This window comes from Anthonomus grandis, chromosome 2 (genome assembly GCF_022605725.1).
Source record: "Anthonomus grandis grandis chromosome 2, icAntGran1.3, whole genome shotgun sequence".
In the NCBI taxonomy this organism is placed as follows: Eukaryota; Metazoa; Arthropoda; class Insecta; order Coleoptera; family Curculionidae; genus Anthonomus; species Anthonomus grandis.
In genome coordinates this window covers 38,534,978-38,561,297 of record NC_065547.1, presented here as the reverse complement: position 1 = coordinate 38,561,297, position 26,320 = coordinate 38,534,978, and the positions used below count along the sequence as shown (strand labels likewise).

At 34.3% G+C, this 26,320-nt stretch overlaps 1 protein-coding gene across 2 annotated transcripts in view; it reads left to right on the top strand.

Annotated features, from left to right (window-relative positions):
* The window catches only part of LOC126746305 (protein son of sevenless), a 79,929-nt gene that overhangs the window by 44,044 nt on the left and 9,565 nt on the right, over positions 1–26,320 (top strand). Inside the window, exons 21-25 of one of the 2 annotated variants that reach the window (XM_050454493.1) lie at positions 4,495–4,620; positions 4,675–4,850; positions 7,065–7,227; positions 12,223–12,518; positions 17,536–17,726. In XM_050454493.1, the coding sequence (XP_050310450.1) occupies positions 4,495–4,620; positions 4,675–4,850; positions 7,065–7,227; positions 12,223–12,518; positions 17,536–17,719 (945 nt within the window). In that variant the 3' untranslated portion in view covers positions 17,720–17,726. Of the gene's footprint in view, positions 1–4,494; positions 4,621–4,674; positions 4,851–7,064; positions 7,228–12,222; positions 12,519–17,535; positions 17,968–26,320 lie in introns of those variants that run through there. The other variant, XM_050454486.1, reaches the window with a different exon arrangement.

The window sequence follows — 26,320 nt, the reverse complement described above, 5'->3', positions numbered from 1 at the left end:
TATATCAATATAAGATATGTCTTAGAACATATTTTTTTTAAATCAGCCCTAATTTATTTTATTTGAAGCGGAATTTACCTATTAGGGGTTCAAACTTGTATCATTTCCTTATTAGGAATCTTACTGGAAATTTGAGGATTGAGTGTTTTACCACTCTTCTTGTGAACATTTATTTACTTCAAATAACTAATCTTTAAGACACTTTTTATCTATTGCTTTTGAAAAATGTTTTGATTTTCATAAATTATGAACATTAAAGTTGAGGTTATGTTTGTCCCAGAGGATAGGATAACTGTGGGACAAATTTATTGATAGGGTTTTATTTAATTTCTGCAGCATATGATTGATTTGATGCTAGTGTTGCTATGTAAATATTAAAATTAGTAATATAAATATATGTAATGAATGTACATATTACAAATAGGGTTTCAAAGGGGAATTGTTCCAAAATTTTTTAAAGTGTTTCTCTTTTTATAAGATGACTAACCATCTCAATAACTCTTTGGCTAACCAAATAGAACTTTGTAATAGTTTTTATACTTATTAAAATAGGCTCTATATTTATTAATCCTAGTAGTTATTCTACAATGTTATCGGATTTTTTTATCTTCTCTAGAGCTCTATAAAATTAGATGTGACCAATATATATATATATATATTAGTCAAATATCTATCTACTCAGGATTAATGAGAATTGAGTCAAGTTTAATGAATTAAAAATTCAAATTCAAAACATGCTTTATTATTATAAATACATACTATTTGTAGACAAAGCTTAGTAAAGGTAAAAAATTATATGTAGAAGGTAAAATAAAAATACTTCTAAAGATAATAATCTAAAACTACATATACACACATAATTAAATGTAAATTAAAATAAGGAGAGAGTATGCAAAGCTTTATTTAATTAAAAAATAAATACTATATTTAAAAAAAGAGGCCGAAAGTTTACTCCCAGCCATCTCCAAAATAATCATCCAAGCTATAAAATGCCTCGGTTTTTAAGAATTTTTCGATTGATGCTTTAAAACATGTAAATGTTTTAGCACTATTTATAAGGTTAAAACATTTTATCCTTAGACAAATTAGGAAGTTCTTGATTAATTCGCTTCTTGGATATTATTATTATTATTATCATTATTATTATTATTTTGTCGAGTATTGTGGTGTCTTTCAGAATCAAAGTTGGCCAGATATGTTTTGTACTTTTTATATATCAAGCAGTGTTCAGTAATGGCATTAGCATTACTCGGAGTAATTGTTTAAATACTTATATTAATCTCACTTCTCTAAGTAAATTTTAAATGACCCCTATATCTAAAAATATGTCTGCTCTCTAACACCAAAATTCCTCGTTCCCCTCATAAAAATGAACGAGGAACCAGACGTGAGAGGAGTGGACAAGCACTTAAAAGGGAACCATTTTCATGTAATCAAGGCATTTGAATGTATACTTCACTAGTACTCAAATTAAGTAACTAATCCCGTAAAACCTTGCCGATTATCGAAAATACCGGCCGGTAGCGGGAGTGACGGGCAGCTCAAGTATATAGAAGAAAGGAATCAACAGCCTATGGTATGTTCATTTTTATTATCCTTTTTCTCTCATAAATTTATTGCTCTCACCCCCACAAGCAGCAAGTTTCCACCATAAATATACAGCATAATTTCGAGATTTTTAGGTCTTTAAATAAAATCCTACTTGTTTCTCTTGGGCCTTTGCGGCTTACATACCTCATAACCATTTTCTGTAGCACAAAAACAGAATTAAAAAGATATTAACTGCAGCAACCCCGGAATGCGATGCCTTATCTGAAGAGGTAGTTCAAAAATAAATAATAAACATCTTTGGAAGTTTTTATTGCTTATTATAATTTGGTCGATACAGGTAAATTTGAAGCTTAATAATTTAGTTTTTCCAACATAAGGATAGAAGGTTTGCATCGCACCAGTGCTTAACCTTTATCAAATCTTCGGACACATTTCCTATCAGTGATTTATTTATTTATTAAATTTACGGGAATCCCCATTTTACAAAATAAATGTACAAAATAGGTTATTACATAATAGATAACTTAACCTAGTGAGTTGATAGAATGTAAATAAATAGATAGATATATATATATATATATATATATATATATATATATATCTATATATATATATATTTATTTACATATATCTAAGAACTGAGTTGACACCATTACAGCCATAGTCTGCTCAGGCTATTCTTAAAAACGGACAGTGAACTACTACATAAATCAATGTTATGAGCGTTTAAGACAATCAGAGATCTATCGATAGGAGAATGACGGCCATATTCAGTTCTGTGCATAGGAACATGATAAAGGTCAAAATTGCGTAGAGTTCTATTTGGAACATTGAGACCCACTTTAGAAAGAAGGTCAGGAGCATTAATCATGGCATTAACCAGCTTAAAGACAAAACAAAGATCAGCGTTCACACGCCTTTTGACCAATGTATCCAGGTTAAGTCTTACTCTCATGTCCTCACGATGGTACTCGTCAAAGCTAATGGCCATTCTAAATGCAGCACACCATAAAAATCCATCTTGCACTCTCTCAATCATATCTATTGAATTCTGATATAGAGGAGACCACACTACTGAAGAGAATTCAAGATTAGATCTAACCAGTGAGACATAAAGGAGTCTATAGGCTTGCAGAGAGAGATGTGAACTATACCTGTTTACAGCACCCACACTCTTAGTCCCTTTAAAGTTATTTTAGAGATGTGATGAATAAATCTCAGATGCTCATCGAACCACACGCCCAAATCCTTGACTACATTCACATACTGCAAGGACTTACCAAGGATACTATATGTAGAATTGAATCCCTTCGAGCCTCTATGAAATGATATGTAGCAACACTTGAAAATATTGAGCCTCAATCTGTTCATCACTGACCACTCACACAAAGCATCAAGGTATTCCTGAAGTTTGGCTATATCATTCACCTGCTTAATCTGCATGTAGAGTTTCAGGTCATCAGCAAACATACTTACAGAACTATGATTGATCACATTAACAATATCATTCACAAATAGATTGAAAAAGAGCAGAGGGGCACAGTGAGATCCCTGAGGAACCCCTGAGACTACATTAGTAGGTGCAGAAGTACAACCATGTACCTTCACACTCTGAGTTCTTCCTATCAGAAAACTCTTTAGCCATTTTAAGAGGGAGTCATGAAAACCAGCACTATCCAACTTGGCCAGCAAGAGACCAAAGTTCACCCTGTCGAAAGCCTTGGAGAAGTCGGTATAGATCACACTCGTATTGAACCAAACTGCTGGTTGTGGATTTCCCAGAAGAGAATCCTGACTGTTTTTCACTAATGATTCCTTTGCATTGCCATGTTAGCTGACCGCAAACCAAACTATCAAACAATTTGGCCAATGAGTTTTGAATACATACTCCACGATAATTGGCAATATCCCCCCTATTGCCAGCCTTAAATATCGGCATGATGAAACTGTGTTTCCAAGCTTCTGGGAAGGTAGAGTCCTGTAAAGACATATTAAAGATCATCTGGAGAGGCCTACTAATTGTATAAATACAGTTCTTTAAAAAGACATTAGGTATATTACCTGGCCCACAGATAAACTTGTTAGGTAATTTCTGGATCTTAGAAAATACCTCCGAGAGAGTGAAGCGTTCAACAATAATATTCTGGGAACCAAATTTAAGAGAATCAGGAATAGGATAAGTAGAGTTGTCGTAAACTGAACAAATCAGTAATTGCTTCCCTAGACTCTGCCATTTCCTGGCCCAAAAACATCGAATTTGGAAATGCATTGCTCTTTCTTTTGTCATTGACAAACCTCCAAAAGTAGCGACTATCATCCACCACTGACCTCTGCACTTTACCAATATATTCACTAAAGCAACGATCGTGTTCTACTTTACATCGAGGTCAGGTGAGGGAGTAGACGTATATTTCCTGTGTGCAGCCATCTTTTGACAAATTAAGTCTTTAAGTAAAGGACTAAACCATTTAGGAAAAGATGAAGACCTTAGTATCTTTTTAGGAACATACAAATCAAGGCAATTCTGTAAAATATCATTTAACTTACCCGCAGCACCATCAACATTCAACCCATCAAAATTCATACTCCAATCAATAGCCCCCAAAAGAAAGTTAAATTGATTGCTGGCATAACACTAATGTAATTATTACTAAGGCTTTTTCCTAACTATTTCTTCGATTCCAGTTATGAAGTTTTACAACAACACAATAAGGGTTAAAAAAACGTGATTTTAACTATCTTGTATTTTATTATTTCTAAATGAAACATTTACATTTAATAGTCATCTGGATTTTAACCACTTAACTAATAAGACTAAAATATTTGCGTTATGCCCTTGAATAGAGGTGTGAAGAATGTTTTTGAGTTAATAAGGCTTTTAAACTTTTGTTATGCTTTTAAATCTTATTACTCGGATTATTCCTGAGAATGTTTAATTTTTAGCCGAAACGTAGCGCGGGCAGCGTAGTGGCGAACGCGGTGAACACGATGAGCTCGACCCTCAAGGGCGATGAGAGCAAAAGCGAAGATTCCTCGAAGAGCGATAATGATTTTAGTGTTTTTGCTCCGGTAAGATCATTTTATTTTTTTCTTATAATTAAAGTTAATATATTCATTTTTTAGGTTCAACTTGGTACAGGGCAATACAGTCCGACCCATAGCCCAAATTCGCCAGCGGGCCCTTCAAATCCGATAATGCAGTGGTTTAATCACGCAAGATGTCCGAGCGTTAGTTCAGTGATATCAACTACATCGTATAGACCCGCTAGGACCTCTGAAATTGGGTCTAGTGTACATTTGTAAGTACATTTGTTAGCACTTGGTATTAAGAGCATCTGTTACTTTTAACACTCTTGTGTAATTTTTAATTGAGTTTAATTAATTTTTTGTCCTTCTTTTACCATATGGGGCGTCAGCGTGGACAAACAAGCGTTGTAGAATGCAAATTAATTATACAACATTGGAAAGATGGAAAATCATTGCGACAAATTTCCAAAATGGTTTGTAGGGCGCACTCTACCGTGCAAGGAGTTGTGGATCGTTATAAAAGTGAAAATAGAATATCAAATAAAGTAAGGAAAAGCCCTCGAAAAATGTTTAATTCGTACGACGAACGTTGGATCCTCAGGAAAGTTGCGGAAAACCTGAAAATATCTGCACCGAAGTTGGCAAAAGAAATTGAGAAATATTTACGAAAAACAGTTCATCCTCAAACAGTCAGAAATTTTCTAAAAAAAATAATGTTCATAGTAGAGTGGCTCGAAGAAAACCTTGGATCAGTAAGGTAAATAAAATCAAGAGGTTAAGCTTTGCTGAAGAACACAGAGACAAAGATTTTTTTATTTTGGAAGGACGTAATTTTTACAGATGAGAGTAAATTTTGTATTTTCGGATCAGATGGACAACAACGGGTGTGGAGAAAGCCTAATGAATCTCTCAAAGAACAAAATCTACGAGCCACAGTAAAGCACGGAGGTGGTTCGGTCATGGTCTGGGGGTGTATGGCAGCTGCAGGTCCTGGAAATCTACATTTTATAGAGGGTATAATGGATCAGAACATGTATTTGGACATACTTAAGCAGAATTTAAAGGCAAGCGCCCGAAAATTCCGAATTGAAAAAAAAATTTAATTCTACCAGGACAATGATCCATAACTTAATAACTGTCCATAAGTACTTGAAGCTCCACCGCAAAGTCCAGATATTAATGTCATTGAAAACTTATGGTCACATTTGAAAATTGCTATAAGAAACCATGAAATTTCAAACAAAGAGCAATTAAAAGTAGTGATTCAAGAAGAATGGTCTAAAATATCACCCGAATATTGTGAAAAATTGGTGCGATCAATGCCCAATCGTTTGGCAGATGTTTCATTTTGAGTTGTAAAATCGAATGTAAATTTAATTTTCTTATTTTTCTTAAAACTTCTTTTTGTGAAAAATATATTTTTACTTTTATTTTGTCTTTCAAAGGCCATCATAAAAAATGTATATATATTTTTTTTATGCAAGTCAAAAATATATTTTTGTAAACAAATAAATAAAATGTAAGGGGTGTACGACTTTTATTTTGCAGTGGCGAAGCGTACGAGTAGACAAGGTAGACACTGTCTACCCAAAATTATCCAGTTATTTGTCATTAATTTATCACGTAATTATTTCATGTAATTGTTAAATTAAAATTTAAAAAAAAATTAACACAGAACGTAGTCGCTATCCTTACTATTATTATATAGTATCTAAACACGATTAATCCGAAGGCGCGCCCCGCCTGCCGCACCGATTAAGATAAAAATACAGGGCTGACACCCAATTAATGTATACGAGCCCCAGGGAGACACATTGATATTTGTCTTCCGAAATTTGGAGCATATCGAACCAAATACGCATCAAGCAGGCTACGGAGGTCCGGCCGCATTTAGCCTATTACGTATGCAAAAATTATTCGCGGGGAAGACATTCGAGCTTTTGTCTATCGAAGTTGACCAGCTATTTTATTATGCTGTTGAGGGTTATTGTTTATGGACACGCTTGATCTGGTCGGCCGCAATACATCTTCAGTTTTGTCTGCATTTGGTGGGGGCGCGTGCTATAGTAATTTAATAATTAGTATTTTTATTTTTGGGTGTATAGGAAAGGTTTTTTTAGTGGATATTTTAGTGATTATTTATGAACGACTGTTCGATATCGGCAATTGTAATTTAGTTGTGTTTTTTTTGTAAGTACTATTTATTTTTATCTATCTATATTTTTATGCTAGTAGTAATTATTTATTTCTTTTTTATATCACTACATAATTTTTCTCTTTGAGTTAATATTTCATGTGCTTTCATTCTGTATTTCATTAAAGTGAATAATATTAAAGACACATTTTTTTCTAATTAACGATTTTTATTGTTTGTCTACCCGAAAAAAAAGTTCACGCTTCGCCACTGTCATTTTGACTGACTGTATATGCTTAACGAGACGGTGACTTAGATTTTTTTTTGGTTTGATGGAAAAATTTATTTTCAGGTCTTATCACCGACACCCGCAGGCCACTACCTCAACGGGAGCTCCAGGTAGCCCGGGGGCTCCTAACACCCCCACCTCGCCTCACAGCCCCCAAATGCCTCCCACGCCGCCCCCTTTACCTCCCAGGAAAAGGAGAGACAGCCCTGAAACTTTATCGCCTCAAGTAAGTAATGATTTGGGAGTTATTGGATTTTAGAATTGACGTCGATACCGCGACGTCACCTGTGATCTAAAACTTTTCAACTCCACTTTTGAAGGTATCTATTATTTTAGTAATTTAATTTAATGTAAAAACCTTATTATATTTAGATTTCCTATACAGACAAATATTACTATGGTAAAATTCTTCCCAAAGACTTGTTAAGGAGAAGAATTAATCAATACTTTTGAGACCGAGCCTTTGTGTCGTTCCCTTTAGATTATTGAATCTTTGAGAAGATGGACGACTTTTTTCAAATAAAATAATATCCACCTTTTTTTAACTAACGGTAAAATAAATCGTTAACTTCACGTTTTGATATAAAAAATATAAATATCACGAAATCACTAACTCAAACAAACCTATCTATAATAATAATGTTTATTTACGATAATTTCAAATCCATATACAGCCAAATACATAAATACGCCCTGAAGCTTGTTAGGGCAAGAAAAAAAAACAAAATCCGTGAAAAGTCCATATAAAGTATAAAGTCACATTCTTCTACATTTCGGGGTTCTACGCAAGTTAGGGGCAATTCACCTAATTAACTAACTAGAGCTAGTAACATTTTATCCTGACACAGCAGAACATGTAGTACATACATTACAAACACATTTATACCTAATGGTTGTTAAACTAATTTTAAGCATGTTTCTACTTACAAAGCATATGCAATGTTTGCCTTTTTTTTTCAAAAATCCAGTCTTTTAATTTTTTTTTAAAGGATCTCTCATTACTTGTTAAGAGTTTAAGAGTTTTTGGAAGACAATTATAAAATTTTGCTGCTAAGTAAGAAGCAGATTTATGGCGAATTTTTATTTTGAATAAGAAACCATTACACAGTCAGTGTTGTATCGTGTTGGTCTATTATGTTGAACAGGTCGGAGAATTATTTGGTTTTTGCACATATCAATTTTGAAGAAATATAATTGTCGCAAATCGAACACTCACTCTGGATTGAGCAAAGATCTGGTTGCGCTCAAATAAGTTTTTTTTTTGTAGAGGACTTTAAGAATCCATTTCTGAATTACATCCAAGTTTTTAAGATAACAGTCTCTCGCACTTCCCCAACCAATTATTCCATATTTTAACACAGATTGAACTAGGGCATAATAAATTGTTTTAAGCTTGTCAACTTTGAATATTGTTTTTAAATGAGCAAATCTAGTTTTTGTAATTACATGGTTTATCTGTCCCATCTTAGGTGACTATCTATCTAGATAGATAGAGATATTTGACAACAGCAATTTTGGAGATTGTGGCGTTTTCATTTATTTCTAGGGTAGAAAAGTTTGGCAAAGTATGAGAATAGGATGTAAATGGCAAAAATTTTGTTTTGTGCTCATTTAGTGTTAATTTATTTATCTGAAACCACTTGCATATTTCTTTAAAATCTAATTCAATTAACTCTTTGAAAGACTTCCACGACTCTCCTTCCTAAAAGATAACAGTATCGTCGGCAAAAGTAATTTTATATCCACATGAATGTATTTTTAAAAGACCATATACAGTATTGTGCATAAATATAGCAACAAGCGATGTTTTCAAAAATATTATTTGCTCCTTTATTTATTCCATATTATTTCTTTACTTTTAAGTACACGCCTCTGTATTATTTATAAATATACCGAGATATCATAAGAATGCCAATGCAGAGTAAGGAACTTCGTGTTTGTTTATTTAGACAATGTGCATAAATATAGCAACATTCTTGTTTCGCATTTATTTTATCAGTTAAATATCGATTTACCTGCTGTAAAGTTGTTATTTTTGAATCTCAGAATTAAGTTAAAATGGGTCGCTCAAAAACCATCTCTGGTGATGTAAGAAAAATTATTGTGGAGCATTACGAAAATGGTGTTAGGCAGAGTGACATTGCAAGAAGCTTACGGCTTCACAGGTCAATCGTATCCAGAGTTTGCAAAAAATTTCGCCTTACTGGAACAGCTGCACCGGCGCCCATTCCTGGTAGACCCAGAAAAACAAATTTGAGGATGGATCGGCAGCTGCTACGAATTTCCAAAGAAAATCCTTTTTTGTCTTCTTCCCAAATTTTGGCAAAATTAAAAGAGGGTGGAGGAGTAAACCTCAGTTCCAGTACCGTAAGGAGAAGATTACTTGATGCCAACTTACCTGCTCGTCGCCCCGCCAAAAAACCGTTACTCTCAAAGAAGAACGTCAAGGCTCGTTTTCACTTTGCCCAATCTCATGTCCACTGGTCTGTAGCTGATTGGAAGAAAGTCGTATTTAGTGATGAATCTAAATATAATTTATTCAGGACTGATGGAGTGATGTACGTCAGACGCCCCAGTGAACAAAGATTAAACAAAAAGTACATTTGCCCCACAGTTAAACATGGAGGGGGAAATATTCTTGTATGGGGATGTTTCTCGGCTCGTGGCATGAGACCCATACTAAGAATAGTGGGCAAAATGGATCGTTCATGTACAAAGACATTCTGCAAACACATTTAGTGCCATTTATATGGATGAATTCATGCCAGTAACAGCCATATTTCAACATGACAACGATCCAAAACATGCTTCTCAATTTGTTAAGAGGTGGCTATCCGATGAAAAAATTAATGTAATGGTCTGGCCATCTCAATCGCCAGACCTAAACCCTATCAGGCCAATGACACCAAAATCAGGCACCTACCATGCTCTAATACAAATATTCTCTTTGAAATAGTGGAAAAGGCTTGGAAAGAAGTGCACAATGACTATATTATGAAATTAATTGAGTCCATGCCAAGACGGTGTGCAGATGTTATAAAGGAGAAGGGGTTCTACACGAAATATTGAATTGATTTTAATTTAGTTGGGTTATATTTTTTTAGAATCAAAACAATTTTTTGTTGCTATATTTTTGAATAATAAATTTGCATAAAACAATTTGGTGTTTTATTTATTATGATACAAAAAATATGATAATTTGAAAATATAAACAGGCTCTAACTATTCTTGTAAATAATATATAAACCTTATTTATAAAATAGATACTAAAAGATATATAACAGGAAAGTTCAATGTTGCTATCTTTTTGCACAATACTGTATATAAGCAATGAATAAGACCCGTCCCAGCACTGTTCCCTGAAATACCCCGCAGGTTATAGTCCTTGTACTACTTTTAAGTCCTTCAATGTTAACAAACTGGGACCTGCTTCCTAAATAACTTCCTAAGAGATTCAAAGCACTTCCTCGTATGCCCAATTTCTCCAATTTTCATAGTTTATAAGTTTTTTATGACAAACTATTATATTACTATATTACTATTATTTATATAAATACAGAGATGCATGGTTTCTTTTTATTAAGCGCTTCATAAATTTTTGCGGTCAGAGATGAAATTGCATCTTCTGTTGATTTGCCTTTTCTAAAGCCAATCCGTTCTTATAAAGTTCGTTAGTAATTCTTAATCTTAACGAATATGTGTTAATGAATTAATTTCACGTTAGTATTTAAGGAACTTGGTTTGCTAGTACTATTTTTTACATTTGTACAAGCTATTTCAGGGAAAGCATAAGATAAATACAGTCTACTGACTAAAGTTATTATTCTCTACAGCGTGGTGGTAGATTATAGAAAAACAATCAGAAAGGAATATTTTACAAGAAATACAGTAAAAATTTTGAAAATTTGGAAAACGGAGAAGAGCTATTGGGGAAGGATCATGAAATCAACATATTTTGACTTTTCTGTTTAATCACACGGTCTATTTCAGTTTCAACTCTTTCTTAAGTTATACGTTGTTTTAGCTGTCTTTTAGTGATTATAGAGCTAAAGCTACATATTTTTCAAGGGTTTTGGCTCTATAAGCTGAAAACCGAAGACACATAAAATTGTTGTATATAGAAATAAATATGTAATAATATACAGGGCATTTTACTACCCTGTACAAAATCAAAATAAAAGACTATAGCTTCTTTTTAATTTAATTTATTAACTCTATTCTATTATAGTTTTTTAGCTGAATATGTGCCTTTAAGCTTTTGTTCTTAAATCATTTGACATAATATGCATTACCGTATTTTTTATGTCAATGCATTTTTTAAATTATTTGTTAAAAAATAAATGTTTAATAATTTCGAAATGAATAATTTTTTTCTTATAATTTATTATGAAATAAATAAATTAGGAGCATTTATATATTTAATTGAATTACAAAAAAAGGCATGTAAGAAAAATTATTTTCACGTGTAGATTCTTGCCCAGCTCTTCCAAATCATAACTTGCTTCGTTTTGAATCCTAAGGAACTTGAATAAAATTTACGGCTGCCACCAATAATTCTCATGTTAATCTTTTATTCTTTGCATATACATTGCAAAGTTTAAATTGCAAAAATGTAAATGCTTGTTTAAATAAATCATCATGAATTCATCACTATTACTGAGCTGTCCTAACCATTGTCAACAGTTTCATACTCTAGTAAAATAATATTCAAATGGGAAGGACAAAAAAACTACCGGACGATTCACGACATGACAGACGATTACCACTATAGCAAAATTATACTATAAGCACTGAGTATTGTATAAACCTTCAAGACGAAAGCGACAAACAAAAGAATCCTGAATACTCAAATTATCTGTATGACGCTTCGATTGTTATATTAGTACCTTTAAGGGTCTTCTAACTTATCCAGTAGATATATTTAGTAGAATCTGTAAAATTAGGAAAGGTACCAGTGAAGTCGAGCCATTTTTCTAGAGTGAGTCAGTAACAGATCCGTTGAATATTATCATAAAATTTCCGAGTCCGACGAATTAAGTGGGCAATATGAATGCAAAAGAAAAATGTGCTTATTTGCGACTGAATAAATTAATTATTATGTTGTTTTTTATCAATTTCTCGATGCAAAGTAGATTTTTGCGGATTCACTGGTACGTTTTCTAGTTTTACTAAAAAAAGCACAAAAATGTTCCTTTTTAACTTCAAAATTTTACCTTTAAAGTCAATGCAAGCGCCCGACGCTCCACTCCTGCCCCCCAAAGACCAGTCGCCCCCGCCCCTACCTCCGCGTCGTGACCCAGCCGTCTCGCCCAACCAATCACAACAACAAGGGGGAACCTACTGGCACACCCTGCCCCACCCCCATTCGCACCACCATCCGCACCCGCCCCCCGTGGTAGCGCCCCGTCTACGTCCGACGCACGCGTCCCAATTGCACATGCGTCGCCACGCCCACGTCACGCCCCGCACTAATCCGGTGCAACTGCAGACTTGTAGTACCGGCAGTGGGGGAGCAAGGTGAGTACTGTTTTAATTTCTCTTTTTGTGAATTTTCCCTTTGTGTACGTTATTTTAGAAATTGTGAAAGTCTATGTGACATAGGGTTATGACCAAGGATAGACCAAACTTCGTAAATCTATTGTTAAGCTCATCAATCATTGAAATTTACCTTACAAACCTTTACATTTTGTCGACGTCACACGACAGGCATCGGCTTATATGCTTTTTTAATATTTCTTTTTTTTTCTGATATCGTGGGTGACAATGACGATGAAAAATACCTTATTAACCTAGCCATTAGTTTTCTAAAAATTTTTATCAATTATAAAGTAAATTTATTAAAAATCTTTACGCTATACTACGTTTCCAAAATGAATAGGCAATAAAATTGCATTAGCTTTGCAAAAGAACTACAGGGTATCCCAATAATATTTTATTCCATTTCTATGGTTTGATATTGGTTTCATTTTAAATTTTTGGCTTTACCCCCGTTTTTGGTCACTTTATTGTCAATTTAGCCTATTGTTATCTACTTATAACACTGAAAATGGTACTTCAAGGCCTTGCAGGTGGGACATTTGAAGAAATAATATAAATTAAACGAAATTTTATTAAAACAAATTAATAAATAAAAATATAATGTTATATACAGGGTGTCCAAGAACAAATAACGCACCCCGAAAATCTTTAAATAAATTGTTTATTTATTTGCTTACGTCACACCACAGATTTACATCAAATCATTGAGTGTAAAGGAAAAAGGTAATAAAAAATATTAGTGAAATAACTCAAAAATTATTGATACCAAAAAAGAGCTCTACATACGAAAAGATTTTAATTATAAAAAATTTCAGTTATATAAAATAAAAGAATATTTGTGAAATAATTTTTTTATTTGTAACGAAGTTACATTTTGGGAAGCTCTGTTAAATGAAGGGTCATACCTTGTATGGCAAAATATAATATAAATCATTTTTCGGTTACCCGCGGTTTTCCTGAAAAGTCGGTTTTCTTGTACACATGTGACCAACTTTTGTCCCGCTGTTTTTACCTAGAAATACCCGGTTTTGAGAGCTGAAATTAAGTTTGTTTACCATGTAAGGTCATAAATCCGTGCCGTTTTCATGACGGAAAACTCTGTTTCCATTAAGTTTTCCCAATTGCATTTTTATCCAACGATTGATTCCGAGGATGTTCGTGAGTCGTCGGCATCCAAATTCCTGCGATGGGTATAAAAAGATTCCAGGTCCACCAAGGTGACACATTCGTCGCAGTAAGGTCGTACCATATCTTTCGAGCGAAGTACCAGTAACTTTTCCGTATTTCAATACCGCTAAATTTTCAATATTTACATTAAACTTTTACTTTGTTTTGACGTTGACAGTGTGAATTGGGTTAGGTAAGAGCCACCTATTGACAGTTGACCGCCCGCTTCCAAGCTCGTGTACTAAGATCTTTATCGAATCCGTTGCTGTTGATATCGTTGCGTCCCGTCCCGTTTTATTTTATTTTGAAACTGTTGTTTGGGCCCATCTTTCTTCGTATTTTGTAGAGCAGGTAGTAAGCGGGTTATATTAATAAAATAATCGTAAAATTATCCGCGTTACGGTATTTTAGTTTCCATTTTTACATGCTTGGAAGACGGTGGTATTTTATTTTTACGCTGTGAGTTTTTGTATGTGATTTGCTATTAGAATATTCATATTGATTCCGTTCCGCTTTATGAACTTTTAAAACTGTGATTTGGACACTATCTTTCTTCGTGTTTTGTAGGGCAAGCCACAGTCGCGAATATTATTAACTGGTGTCTGGACACTATCTTTCTTCGTGTTTTGTAGGGCAGGTAGTAAACGGTTGATTAAACCAACATTTCATTAATTCCGTTCGCGAAAAGTTATATTCTTGTTTGGAACCAGAGAAACACTCACTGCGGATTCATTTTGTATTTAATTGATAATTTTTATTGTTGACTTTTTATTTTCTACTCTGTCCGCGGTCGTACCGTTCTGTTTAATTATTTTATTGAGGAAAACTACTGGTTGGACACTATCTTTCTTCATGTTTTGTAGGGCAGGCAGTAGCCGCGTTTATTAATTATTACTTGGCTTCTCAAAGTGGTGAGAGACAAGTAATAACCGAGTCCGTGATGTCATAATTACTATCCATATATCAACAGAGCAGAGGTAAATGTTGACCGATTGATTGAGATTGCTTCGCTTGATTGGTGTTGATTTTCCGGCTTTGCTTCACGAATGTCATCCGTAACCGCTTGTAACCAACACAAACCATCATAACCCCGTCCCTTAAATCATACTATTTTGCGTCATTAATAGAGTGCCGAATTTTCCAGTACATTTTCCCAAACAACTGCCTGTGCTTAATCATAGAAATTGGTAATGGGGGATTGTTAGATTTTAAGGACACTTTTGTTTATTTAGTTTAAAGCAACCAAACCTGTTACTTACTTATTAGTTTTTGTAATAATAAAGATTAAGAGCAATAAGATCTCACTATAAGCGGACAGTCTAGTTTCAATCTCTACCTGGTTTCTCCACTGTTTAAAGGCTTACCCGAGAGGCTGGAGGGGACTCTAAGCTCCTTTAATTACTTAGAGTGGCGCCCGAGGCATTTTGTCAACTTTTTCTCCTATAACTGTACAAAGAAATAGTGAGGGGGGTTGACGGATACCCTGCGACGTCAAAGGTTAGAGGGTGGACTTACAGCAAGTACGTAAAGAACCCCGCTACATTTTTAATAGCTGCAACACTATAGTTAAAAATGTAACATTAATCTTGAACAGAATTATGGTCGCACGCTCTACGCAATGGAGAAAATTCATTTATGTTTGTTCTAGGTCTTGATAGGTAAAACATTCGTGGGTGTCTGGTTGATCTGTGAGGCAAATGAACATTAAGCTATTCTAACATTTCAGGCAAATCAATCAAATTATTTACCAATTTATATAAAAACTGCAAATCAGCAAATTTCCACCTTTTCTCTATTGTAAGAAACACAAAGGCTTTATAAAAGTCTGTATAGATTACGTCAACTTGTAAATGAGCGTTTATTGATTCCGAAATAAATTCCGTTAGAGAGAGCAGGTTTGTTGTAGATCTACCTAACAAGCTCTTCTCTATAAAGCAGAATGCAGTTATGTAGAATGAATGTTACTCATTCGAAACATTTAGAAAAAATATTAACTATTGTTATAGGATGATAATTCTCAATAAGATTTTGTCATATTTTTTGTGTACAGGGATAATTTTAAATGTTTTCCAAAGATCAGGAAAGCATTCTTGTTTTAATGCTAAATTAAAACGAAGAGTCAATAGTTTAACAAAAGCATAAGCGCAGTCATTTATGAGAAAAGCAGTAATTTTATCGGGTCTGACGGTTGCTTTTGCTTTAATTGACTTGAGTGTCCGTAACACCTCGACTTCCGGAAACCTAATTATAGTTACAGATTTACATATATGATCATTACAGATGGTTAATTGAGTATGCGTGGAAGAAACATATGAACTTAGAAAAAATTCTGCAAACGCATTCGCGATTGTTTGAGAATCAGACAACAGTATTTCTTGTTGATCGGTCATGTTTTGAGGTAACAAATTATTGTTTTGTGAACTCTGAATAAGCGTTCAAATGTTATTAGGTTTGAGACACTAAATAATTTTCTAAACTAACACAGTACTGCTTATGGGATAAATCAACATCTTTTTTCCGAATACGTAAAATTTAATATTAAAGGAAATATTTATTGACAGAAATTGCCTTTCTTTGACGTGATTCCCTCTTGTTTAAGTATCCCAGAATAACTGAGTTACTCAAACAAGATGATCATCTTCTAGAAAATGAACTGATGTTTCAAGATGGGGCGCCACCACGTAAGGGTGCTGCCATTCGTAATTTTTTGAACGACGGATTTCCTGGACGATGGAGGTATCGTGGAATGGCCTGCTAGATCTTCCGAACTTATCCCTTTGAATTTTTTTTCTATGAGGTCATCTAAAAACCTAAAAAAGTCTTTGCCACATATCCTGGCTCCCTTGAAGGTCTTCGAAATAGAATTGTTAACGAATCTCAGTTAATAACACCTGAAATGTTCGCTAATGTGTACAGACGTTTTGAATAACAATTGTATTTTTGTCAGGTCAACGGAGATCATTTTCAGCATTTAATATAGTGTGTTGGATACTTTTAATTTTTTCAATTTAAAATCAGGTATTTTTTTTATCACATTTATTCATATTTCTTGAGAAAGAATTGAGAAAATAAAACAAGGGCTATGTAGAGAATAAAAGTATTTTTAATGCAATGTATCACTCGACCTCTATATGTATTTTAAAATATTGACATGGGGGCTCTGGGGGGTGAGAGGCTTATGTCATAGGAACGCAATTTCTGTCAATAACTTTCCGCCGTAAGTTTTTGGATAAAGAATTAAATTTCCAGAGTAGACTGTTTTGTCTCGGACACCCATACAGACTGTTTAAGAGAAGGTTACTAAGTAATCCCTGTCCAGGAATCTGTTAGAAATACGGCTTAAGTTAATTTATCTGGAAAATTGTGAGGTCATTAAGATGCTGTTGAGACGCTTTAAACATGTCCATGGCCTGCTCAGATATTTGGGAAAAACTTTAAAAAATGTGGGGCATATATTTTTTCCGGCTTTTCGTTTTTTCTAAAAATACCATTATGTATTTTTTTAATAATAAAGTTGTTCTTTGATCTGTTTAAGTCAGAAAAAAATAAAATCGATATTGCCAAAATCCCGTTTTTTTTTCAAATATCTCAGCCAGCCATAAACATTTTTCAATTTCCTTAACACCATGTTAATGCATCTCAAAGGAAGTACCTTTCCTAATTTAACCTAAACTGTACCTCCAACGGACTTCCATTCATAGGCTCTCATCATACACACATATAAAATGTGTATGATTTCGTTTAATATGAATATGTTGAGCCTATCCTTGGTTATAAGTTAACTATCTTATTTACTTGGTCCCTAATACATATGTTTTTTTTAATGCAGTATTTTGGGCGCCGCCACGTCTCCCGCCAAACCGCCCACCGTATCCCCTCGGTACGGATCGAGCAGCACCAGTGAGTCAGGTTCGGAGCAAATCACGCCCCAGTTGCCTCCGAAACCGGCGGTACGATCCGCGGGGCCCTCCTCCGGCACCATGTTCCAATACCCGAGCACGACGAACACCTAGGAGGAAGGTATCTTTATGGTGGTTATGATCCCTTATCAGCCTTGAAGATGGTTCTGGACTCTTCTTTATTTTGTTGTCTGGAATGCTTTAAGAATTCCGGAGTTGAGTTATAAAAAAAGTGATTTCTTAATGTTGCAGAAAGTTGCAGCTCCTTCGCATTATTGTGCCCTCGTGGAGACAATAATGTTAAATCGGAAAAGTGAAGCTTTTAAGAAGTATGGAAAAAACAAGAATAATCTTTTAATAAGGTATACATGCTGTTAAAAATTGATTTTACTAGTAGGATCTCGGTAATTATAGGAGATGGTACTTATAGGAGGACAAGTTTAAATTGAGGCAAAGTTGCGCAGTTCTGTTTTTGAAGAAAAACGAAATTTCGTTTAGGCCTGGCTTTCTTTTCTAGCCAATTTTAAAATAAATAGTCTCTGTGTCTGCCTATTCGCTCTAGGATTTTCCTGGGAAATTTCAATATGCCGATTAAGTATAACTTATTATACAGATATGATCATTCTAACTTCGCCTATAGGAATTATATATCGTGGTAGGTCTGACAACGTTGTGACAACAAACTCGAAGCATCGGACCCCGCCGAAGCCCGAAACCGAAACCTTTTAGTCATAGAGAAAGTAAGAAGGGGAGACTGTCCGAATGATAGGCAATATTTGTCACATCGTTCAAAACCTCTGCGCATCCAGTCGCGGAGGAACTAAATTCCGGAAAAGCCCGAGGCCAGCTCGTGCCTCGTGGCTTCGTGCGTGCCTTTGCCTTGCCTTTATGCCTTTTTCTTTTCCTTTAACTTTTTACTACTTTCCTTTCTTGGTCGTTGACGCCTTTTTTGTGCTACTTTTTATATGCTACTTTTCCAAATTATCCAATTTTACCGCTACCGCCAACTCAATAACTGTAATATCCAAATAAATGCAAAATTCACTAATAAAAAGTAAAACAAAAATGGCGTCAACGACCAAGAAAGGAAAGTAGTAAAAAGTTAAAGGAAAAGAAAAAGGCATAAAGGCAAGGCAAAGGTACGCACGAAGCCACGAGACACGAGCTGGCCTCGGGCTTTTCCGAGTTTCTCCGCGAGTGTCGCGCTATGCGCGACTTGGACAGGAAATAAAGAAATTAACTCAAAATAAAGCAAAAAATTAAGTTAATTTGATAATATTAAATAAAAATTAAAATTATCTTATGTCAGGTTCAAAAAGGCCACGCTGTTTAGCAGTGCAGTACGTCAGTCGATCATAAAACGACCTTCTCGTGTTCGACAACATTTTAATGGAGATACTATTAAATGCTTGCCTAATTTTAACACAAAGCTCTTCTAAATTAGTAGCCCGTTCATTTTCGTGCCTATAAATTTGTTCTTTTAGGTATCCCCAAAAAAAAATCATTGGGGGCTAAATCGGGGCTTCTGGCGGGCCATTTAATAGTACTGTTTCCACTGATTGTTCGATCAGGGAAAGACATTTCGAGAAATTGACGTACCACTAATACGTTATGAGCGGGACAACCATCCTGCTGAAACCAAACGTGTTCTAAATTGATATTGAGCCCTCGAATAGCAGGAACAACTTCATACCTCAAAAGATTAAGGTATTTGTTGGCATTAAGGTTTCCATCGATAAAAAAAGGGCCTATAATTGAATCACCTAAAATGCCAGCCCATACATTAACCTTTTGAGGGTATTGTGTACGTGTTGGTATGCTTATGTGCTTGTTTTCCCTCGAATAACTCACTGTAATGGACGGATTATGTTTACCACAAATAGAGAAAGAGGACTCATCTGAAAACAAAATGTTACTAATAAACATTTCGTCCCGATTTGCTCTTTCCAATACTTCATGGCAAAATTCCATCCGTCTCTCATGGTCCTGTGGGAAAATTTCTTGGGTTTTTTGCAACTCATAGCACTTGTACTTATTTCTTTTTAAAATTCTTTTAACCCTTAAAGGCTCAATACCCGTTTCTTTGGCAATGGTTGTTCTATTGCAAGGAAAGTTAATTTCAGCAACAGCACAAGCATTAACCTCTCTAAAGCTCCCTTTCTTCGCCTAGCGGTCTAACAACAGGTGGTTGCTCATTAGCGTAGCATTTCGTACAATTATGCAAGCACCCAAAAGTCTCAAATTTATGGATAATTGCAAAAATTGTGCTGCGTACGGGAATGAGCCGATTTTAGAACGTGAATGCAATTCTGCCTGATATTTCATCGACAGAACTGCCGGCATATTAATTTGCTTTTTTTCCTCAAGAGAACACATTTTAACAAGAATATAGCGAGCGGTTTTAAATTTAATCTTTGCTGATTGAGCAGGAAGCTAGGAATAAAAATAACGTTAAACGTTTAAGATGCAATCTCATATTGGCAGTGCAGTGTGGTAGGGGTAAGAATTGTCTCGTTTTTCGATGAACGAGCAGAGAGCCGTGCGGCAGAAATATCAGTGTTGCCAAACGTATTAATTTGGAAACGGCATGTATTGTGCCCTCTGTCTGTCTCATGCGGACTCCATATGTCCCCTCTCGCTTACGCTCATAGACTATTTCGTATAGGCAAGGTTTGAATGATTATATCTGTATACATTTTCCCCGAAAACCAATAAGCATTTTATCTATGCAAGCATACTGCTCTATGGAAAAAAAATTCTTGCTGTTTTCTGTGATCTTATTGAAAATTGCTAAAATGGAGGCCAGTTTATCAGATTTTTACGGCCTTTCCTTGTAGTTCAGTTATAAAACATAAACGCTGTCAAAGGTACTTGGAAACGTTTTATTGACATATGGATTTAAAAATAGCTGAATAAAATAGCAATTCAATAAATTTCCTTCGATAACATCTAAAGCTCTAAGGTCCGACTTTTAGCATAATTGATTCTAATGCTGACAAGTCTTTTATTGCTTCTGAGAACAATCTCATCTAAAATATGACCTATTATTAGATATTCCTAGGCACTTTTCTCGAGACACAATTGTCAGAGGGACTTGGCTGACCCAATAACTCTAAGAGGATGAGAGATAATATTATGGCTGGTTTTTATATTTGAAGGTGGAGCATCTGCGGTTCATTTGTGTAGATTTTTACCATAGCAAATACCGTTCTCAGACGTAGGGTACCCGTCGACGGTCGATCGGCTACGCAAAATATGCTAAGACATTTTAAAATTTTTTTGAATTAAGCTTGAACATTGTTTTTTTTTTAATGAATTAGTATTCCTACTCATAATATTAAATTTCTTCTTTCCTGAAAAAAAACAGAGAGGCTTTTGTCAGAAACTGAAAAGAAATCTTTAGTGCATTATTATTGATCTCAAAATTAAGTTGAACCAGTAAGATATAAGAAAAAATAGAGATGAAAATCTGAAAACAACATCAGATTGGTAAGGAATAGTGGGAATATAAAGATATGAGATTTATTTCAAAGTCGTATTGAAAATAAAGGAAAGAAAAATTGAAGTAAGTTTGTCGAGATTCGGATTTTTCTGCAAAATAATTTCTTCAGAAATTAAACGTTTTTATTAACGTCATATTAGTGCTTACAGCATTATGCAACTTTGTCCCGATTTAATTTTTTTTCTTTTTTTCAATTGGAATTTGTAATAACGGCACTCTAGTTATATTCGTATCTTGAATAATAATCCTTAAAATCTCTAAATTGAAAGCGTTTTTATATGACATTTTCTCTACTGGATAGCCTACATAAGTTGACCCTATATTATTTTTTCAGAAAAACCGATTTCCTCAAAAAAAGAAGAACAAGTTCATCAAAAAAAGGAACAATGTGTATATATATCTATAAATAAAAAATTAATTATTGCAGTCTAGAATGCAAAACTAATACAATACATACAGGGTGTCCAAGAAAAGGATCCTAAGCATGGGGATCTCGGTACCTGTTGGAGATACAGCTTCGGTTAAATTAGGAAAAAGTTGTGCACTTTGAAGCGTATTTACATGCCGTTGAGAAACTTCAAAAATGTCCATGGCCTGCTGAGATATTTGGAAAAAACGGAAATTTGCCAATATCGATTTTATTTTTTCCTTTAATTTAAAAGATATCAAAAAACTATTGACACTTTCACATTGACACTTTTGAAGTAGTACGTGATGGCGCTTTTAAATTTTATATCCGACGTTTCGTTTCTGAGAAACCACCATCAACTTTATTTTTTTATATGGCGCGAAAAGAAAGTACACCCTGTATCTGATTCCTTTTTTATTACAAATTCAACGATGTATCACATGTCACATTTTTTTTGTTAGTTAAAAGGAAAAATACAATTTTTCTTTTTTTTTTAACATATTATTAAGTAGGCTTTGGAAACAAATGCTTTGACACTTTGACGTAAATACCTTGACCCTGTCACATATTTTTATTAAATATTAATTGCCGTTGTTGTTACCGTGATTGTCGAGGTGTTGTTTGTTGAGTAATTATTGTTATTATTATTTACTGTTGTCGTTATTATTGCTAAAATTGTGTTATTATCTTCAAATATGCCTGGTGGTCATTATAGTCATGAAGAGAAGTTTGACATGCTGTCGTGCTACATTTTGTGCTACAAAAATACTGTAAATACAGCAGCAATGTATCTTAATAAATTTCCAGATAGAAAGCAACCATGTAAATCCATTTTCTTAAAGTTGGCTCGAAATTTAAAAGAATATGGTTCGTTTAAAAAGCCTGTATTATCTCGAAAAAAGGAATCTCTTGAAGAAACTCAAAATAATGTTTTACAAGCAGTTATTGAAAACCCCGAGATATCAACCAGGCAAATTGAAAAAAATGTAGGAGTGGCCAAATCTACAGCTCAGTTTATTTTACGTAAAAACAGATATCACCCCTACAAATTTAGAATTTGCCAAGGACTTAAACCTGGGGATTTCGAACGAAGTCAGCATTTTTGTGAGTGGTATACACGTGCCTGTGAAGAGGATTTTAATTTTCCATCAAAAATAATATGGTCCGACGAAAGTATGGTCACTAATAATGGTATCTTTAACCGCCGCAATAGTCATTACTGGGTCCAACAAAATCCGCGTGTTTAGAAAATATCTAGACATCAACAACGTTTTGGGTTTAATATGTGGTGTGGCATTTTAGGAACCAAAATACTAGGTCCATTTATTTACCATTATTCATTAACAGCAGAACGATATCTTAATTTTTCTTGTAATATAATAATCTTGAAGTGTCTTGGCCAGCGCGATCCCCGGACTTAACCCCTTTGGACTTCTTCCTTTGGGGATTTATTAAAAACCGAGTCTATCAACATTCTTTTGGAACTGAGCAGGAGTTACGAGAATGTGTGACGGCCGCTTTTCAAAGTATTACGCCAGAGATATTGCGTGATGTTTTAACTGCTACTGTAAGAAGATCATACTTATGTCTAGAAAATAACGGAAACCTGTTTGAACACCTGTTTTAAATTAAATTTATAAAATGCGTTAATTTATTTGCTTTTTTCGCTATTTTTAAAATGTATTCATTATTTGTTGCATATCGTTAGAAAAACGATTGGACGACTGGTTACATTTTTTTATTTATAAGTACTACAATGTACAATGCAAATCAATGCTTCATTTAGCTTCATCACTCTCTAAATAGATATTAAGAAAAATGTGACAGACTCGGTAACAGGTATTTACATACGTCAAAGCATTTGTTTCCAAAGCTTACTTAAAAAATATGCTAAAAAAATAGAAAATTTGCATTTTTCCTTTCAACTAACAAAAAAAATGTGACACGTGATACATCATTGTAATAAAAAATGGAATCAGATACAGGGTGTACTTTCTTTTCGCGCCATATAAAAAAATAAAGTTGATGATGGTTTCTCGAAAACGAAACGTCGGATATAAAATTTAAAAGCGCCATCACGTACTACTTCAAAAGTGTCAATGAGAAAGTGTCAATAGTTCTTGATATCTTTTAAAATAAAGCCAAGAAAAAATAAAATCGATATTGGCAAATTTCCGTTTTTTCCAAATATCTCAGCAAGCCATGGACATTTTTGAAGTTTCTCAACGGCATGCAAATACGCTTCAAAGTGCACAACTTTTTCCTAGTTTAACCGAAGCTGTATCTCCAACGGGTACCGAGATCCCCATGCTTAGGATCCTTATCTTAGACACCCTGTATATCTGGACCTGAACATTAAAAAGACCAATCTCCGTTTTCATTGTTTTGTGAAATTGTTAAAAATAAAAAAATGCATTGATTAAATGGCTTTCATTAACTTAGTTTTTGTATCTATAGTTTAAAAGAAGCAATTTTTTTCTTCATAAACCTGTGAAGTCTTCAGAATTTAAAGAACCCGAAGATTTATGATTTTCATAAAAATGCTTTGTTGTACTCGTTTATTATGGTAATAACCCAATTAAGTCCGCATGTTTTTGACTTGCGATTTGCGAGGGCTACGTATTTTAAGGTTCTAATTGCCAAGCTTTATCAGCTCTTTGTCGATTTCGTAGTGATCCTAATTTTAAATTCACTGAAAATAAATCAAAATTTTATGCATCCATGAAACCGGGTTTCCTTTCTGATAATAATTTTTCCTGTACATATCTAGGGAAGAGTGTTCCACAATCAGACACAAAATAGATTTTGCTAAATATTGACCTTGTTTATTGAACCAACCAAAATATGATTATCACTAAAATAAATTAAGGCTAAACATAAGTTTTTATGGTAGAACAAACATCATAAACCAAAAACTAATTTTAAAAAAGTTTGTTTAACAAAGGACAGTTGTCTGTTAGTGGAACACACATGTTCCACATCCAGACACTGCATGTTCCACAATAAGACAAAAGGTAATAACGTTTTAACGAACTTCTAAAGCTGAAAAATTTACTTCAAACTTCAAATAAGATTGTTGCCGCTTTGTTGTTCCCACATGTGCTGGTTTTGGTAACCATCTTAATGTTTTCCAAACATACCAATGAGACGTCTTCTATTTCGGGGTAAATGAAGCTGTTATTATACTTAACGGACTTTCTCAAAAATTTGACCTCGCATTCCTTATCCTTTTTACAGAACACTTCAGCTATGTAATAATTTTTTTTCTTTTTGTTCATAAATTCTATCAAAATAAAATCGCCAACTTCTGGCTCTTTATTAAGCTTATCTAGAAGTGGTGGTGGATCGATTTCTCCTACAAAATCAATATCATCATCGGTACTTTCGGTTACAAGCATCTTGATTTTCTTCGTCTGTTGAGTCTTCATCGATTACTTTTCTTGTCACGACCTTATTCTTCTTAACATTTTTTTTTCTTTCTTGCTCCATTTGTTTAGCTTCTAGGGCGATTTTTTCTGGAGTGTCCGTGGCGATAATACTTTTAGCTTTTTCTCTCTTCTTTTTCTGATTTTTTCGTTCTTCAGCTTTTGGGTATCCTTTAAATTGTTGTGGACTTACGAAAGTTTCTTTGTGATTTTATGTAGGTGTTGTGTTTAAACTAACTGATACTGAAACTAAGGAGTCTGACATTATATTTTCTTCAATGCATTTTGATGTTGATGGTTGATTTGGATCCATAAGTCGTTGAGTTTCTTCATTGTTTTGATCCACATTCCTATCAGTTACGCTCCTAATTGCAAAGTCGTCATCTATAAATATGAATTTATCGAAGGGATAAATCCCAGTTTTTCGAAATCCGGATTTGATATTAGCGGGAGTCATCGATTTTTCAAATGCATAAGCAACACAGCCAGCGATATCAAAAATAGGAACAGGTATCCAAGGGTGCTCTAAAAGCCATGTTTGTAAGGCAGTATTGTAGAATCATTTAAACGAAAAAAACACCGAGACATCTAATGGTTGCAGCTTGTTGGAAGTATGTGGCGGTAAGGTCAAAATGATCGCTCTATTTTCCTTGGCTAGATTTATTCCTTCTATCGTTAGATGACTCTCGTGATTGTCAAAAATTAGGAGAGAAGGGTTTTCTTTTGTGCTGGACGTATGTTTAATGAAGTGCCTTACAACACTTGGAAACAATTCACCAGTCATCCGTCCAAAATCGGAAACCAATCTTAAAGTACCATGCGGTGCTCCATAAGTCATTCGAGGATTAAACTTTTTTCGTGGAAAAATCATGACTGGTGGTATTGTATTCCCGGATGCTGATATAATACAACAAGTGGTGACCAGTAAACCTCGTTCGGCGCTCGTGCAGGAAGAGACCTGCTTGATCCCTCTCTAAGCAACAATCTTTTTCGATTTTTGGACGGTAGTTGGGGCAGTTTCATCTAAATTATAAATTCTTATACCGCTATAAAAATTTCCATGGCTCTGAGACACTTTTTCCAAATTTTTGAAAAAAAAACATTGTGTTTCTTAAATGATGTCGCTCTGGAGAGGCTACATCCTTCCGGCTGGCGAAGACTTAATTCTGCATGTCTGGACATAAATCCAAGGAACCATTCGCGTTCAGCTTCCTTGTTTGTTTGCCAATTTTCCGGAATTATACAATTATTAATAGTTGCCATTTCATAAGCCAGTTTTCTGATATTAATGACCGTTTTTCCGTAACACATTTTTGAGCAAGTTAATACGTAATCGGCTAGGGCTTTTTCTTGATTTTCCGTTTGAAATTTTAAATTGT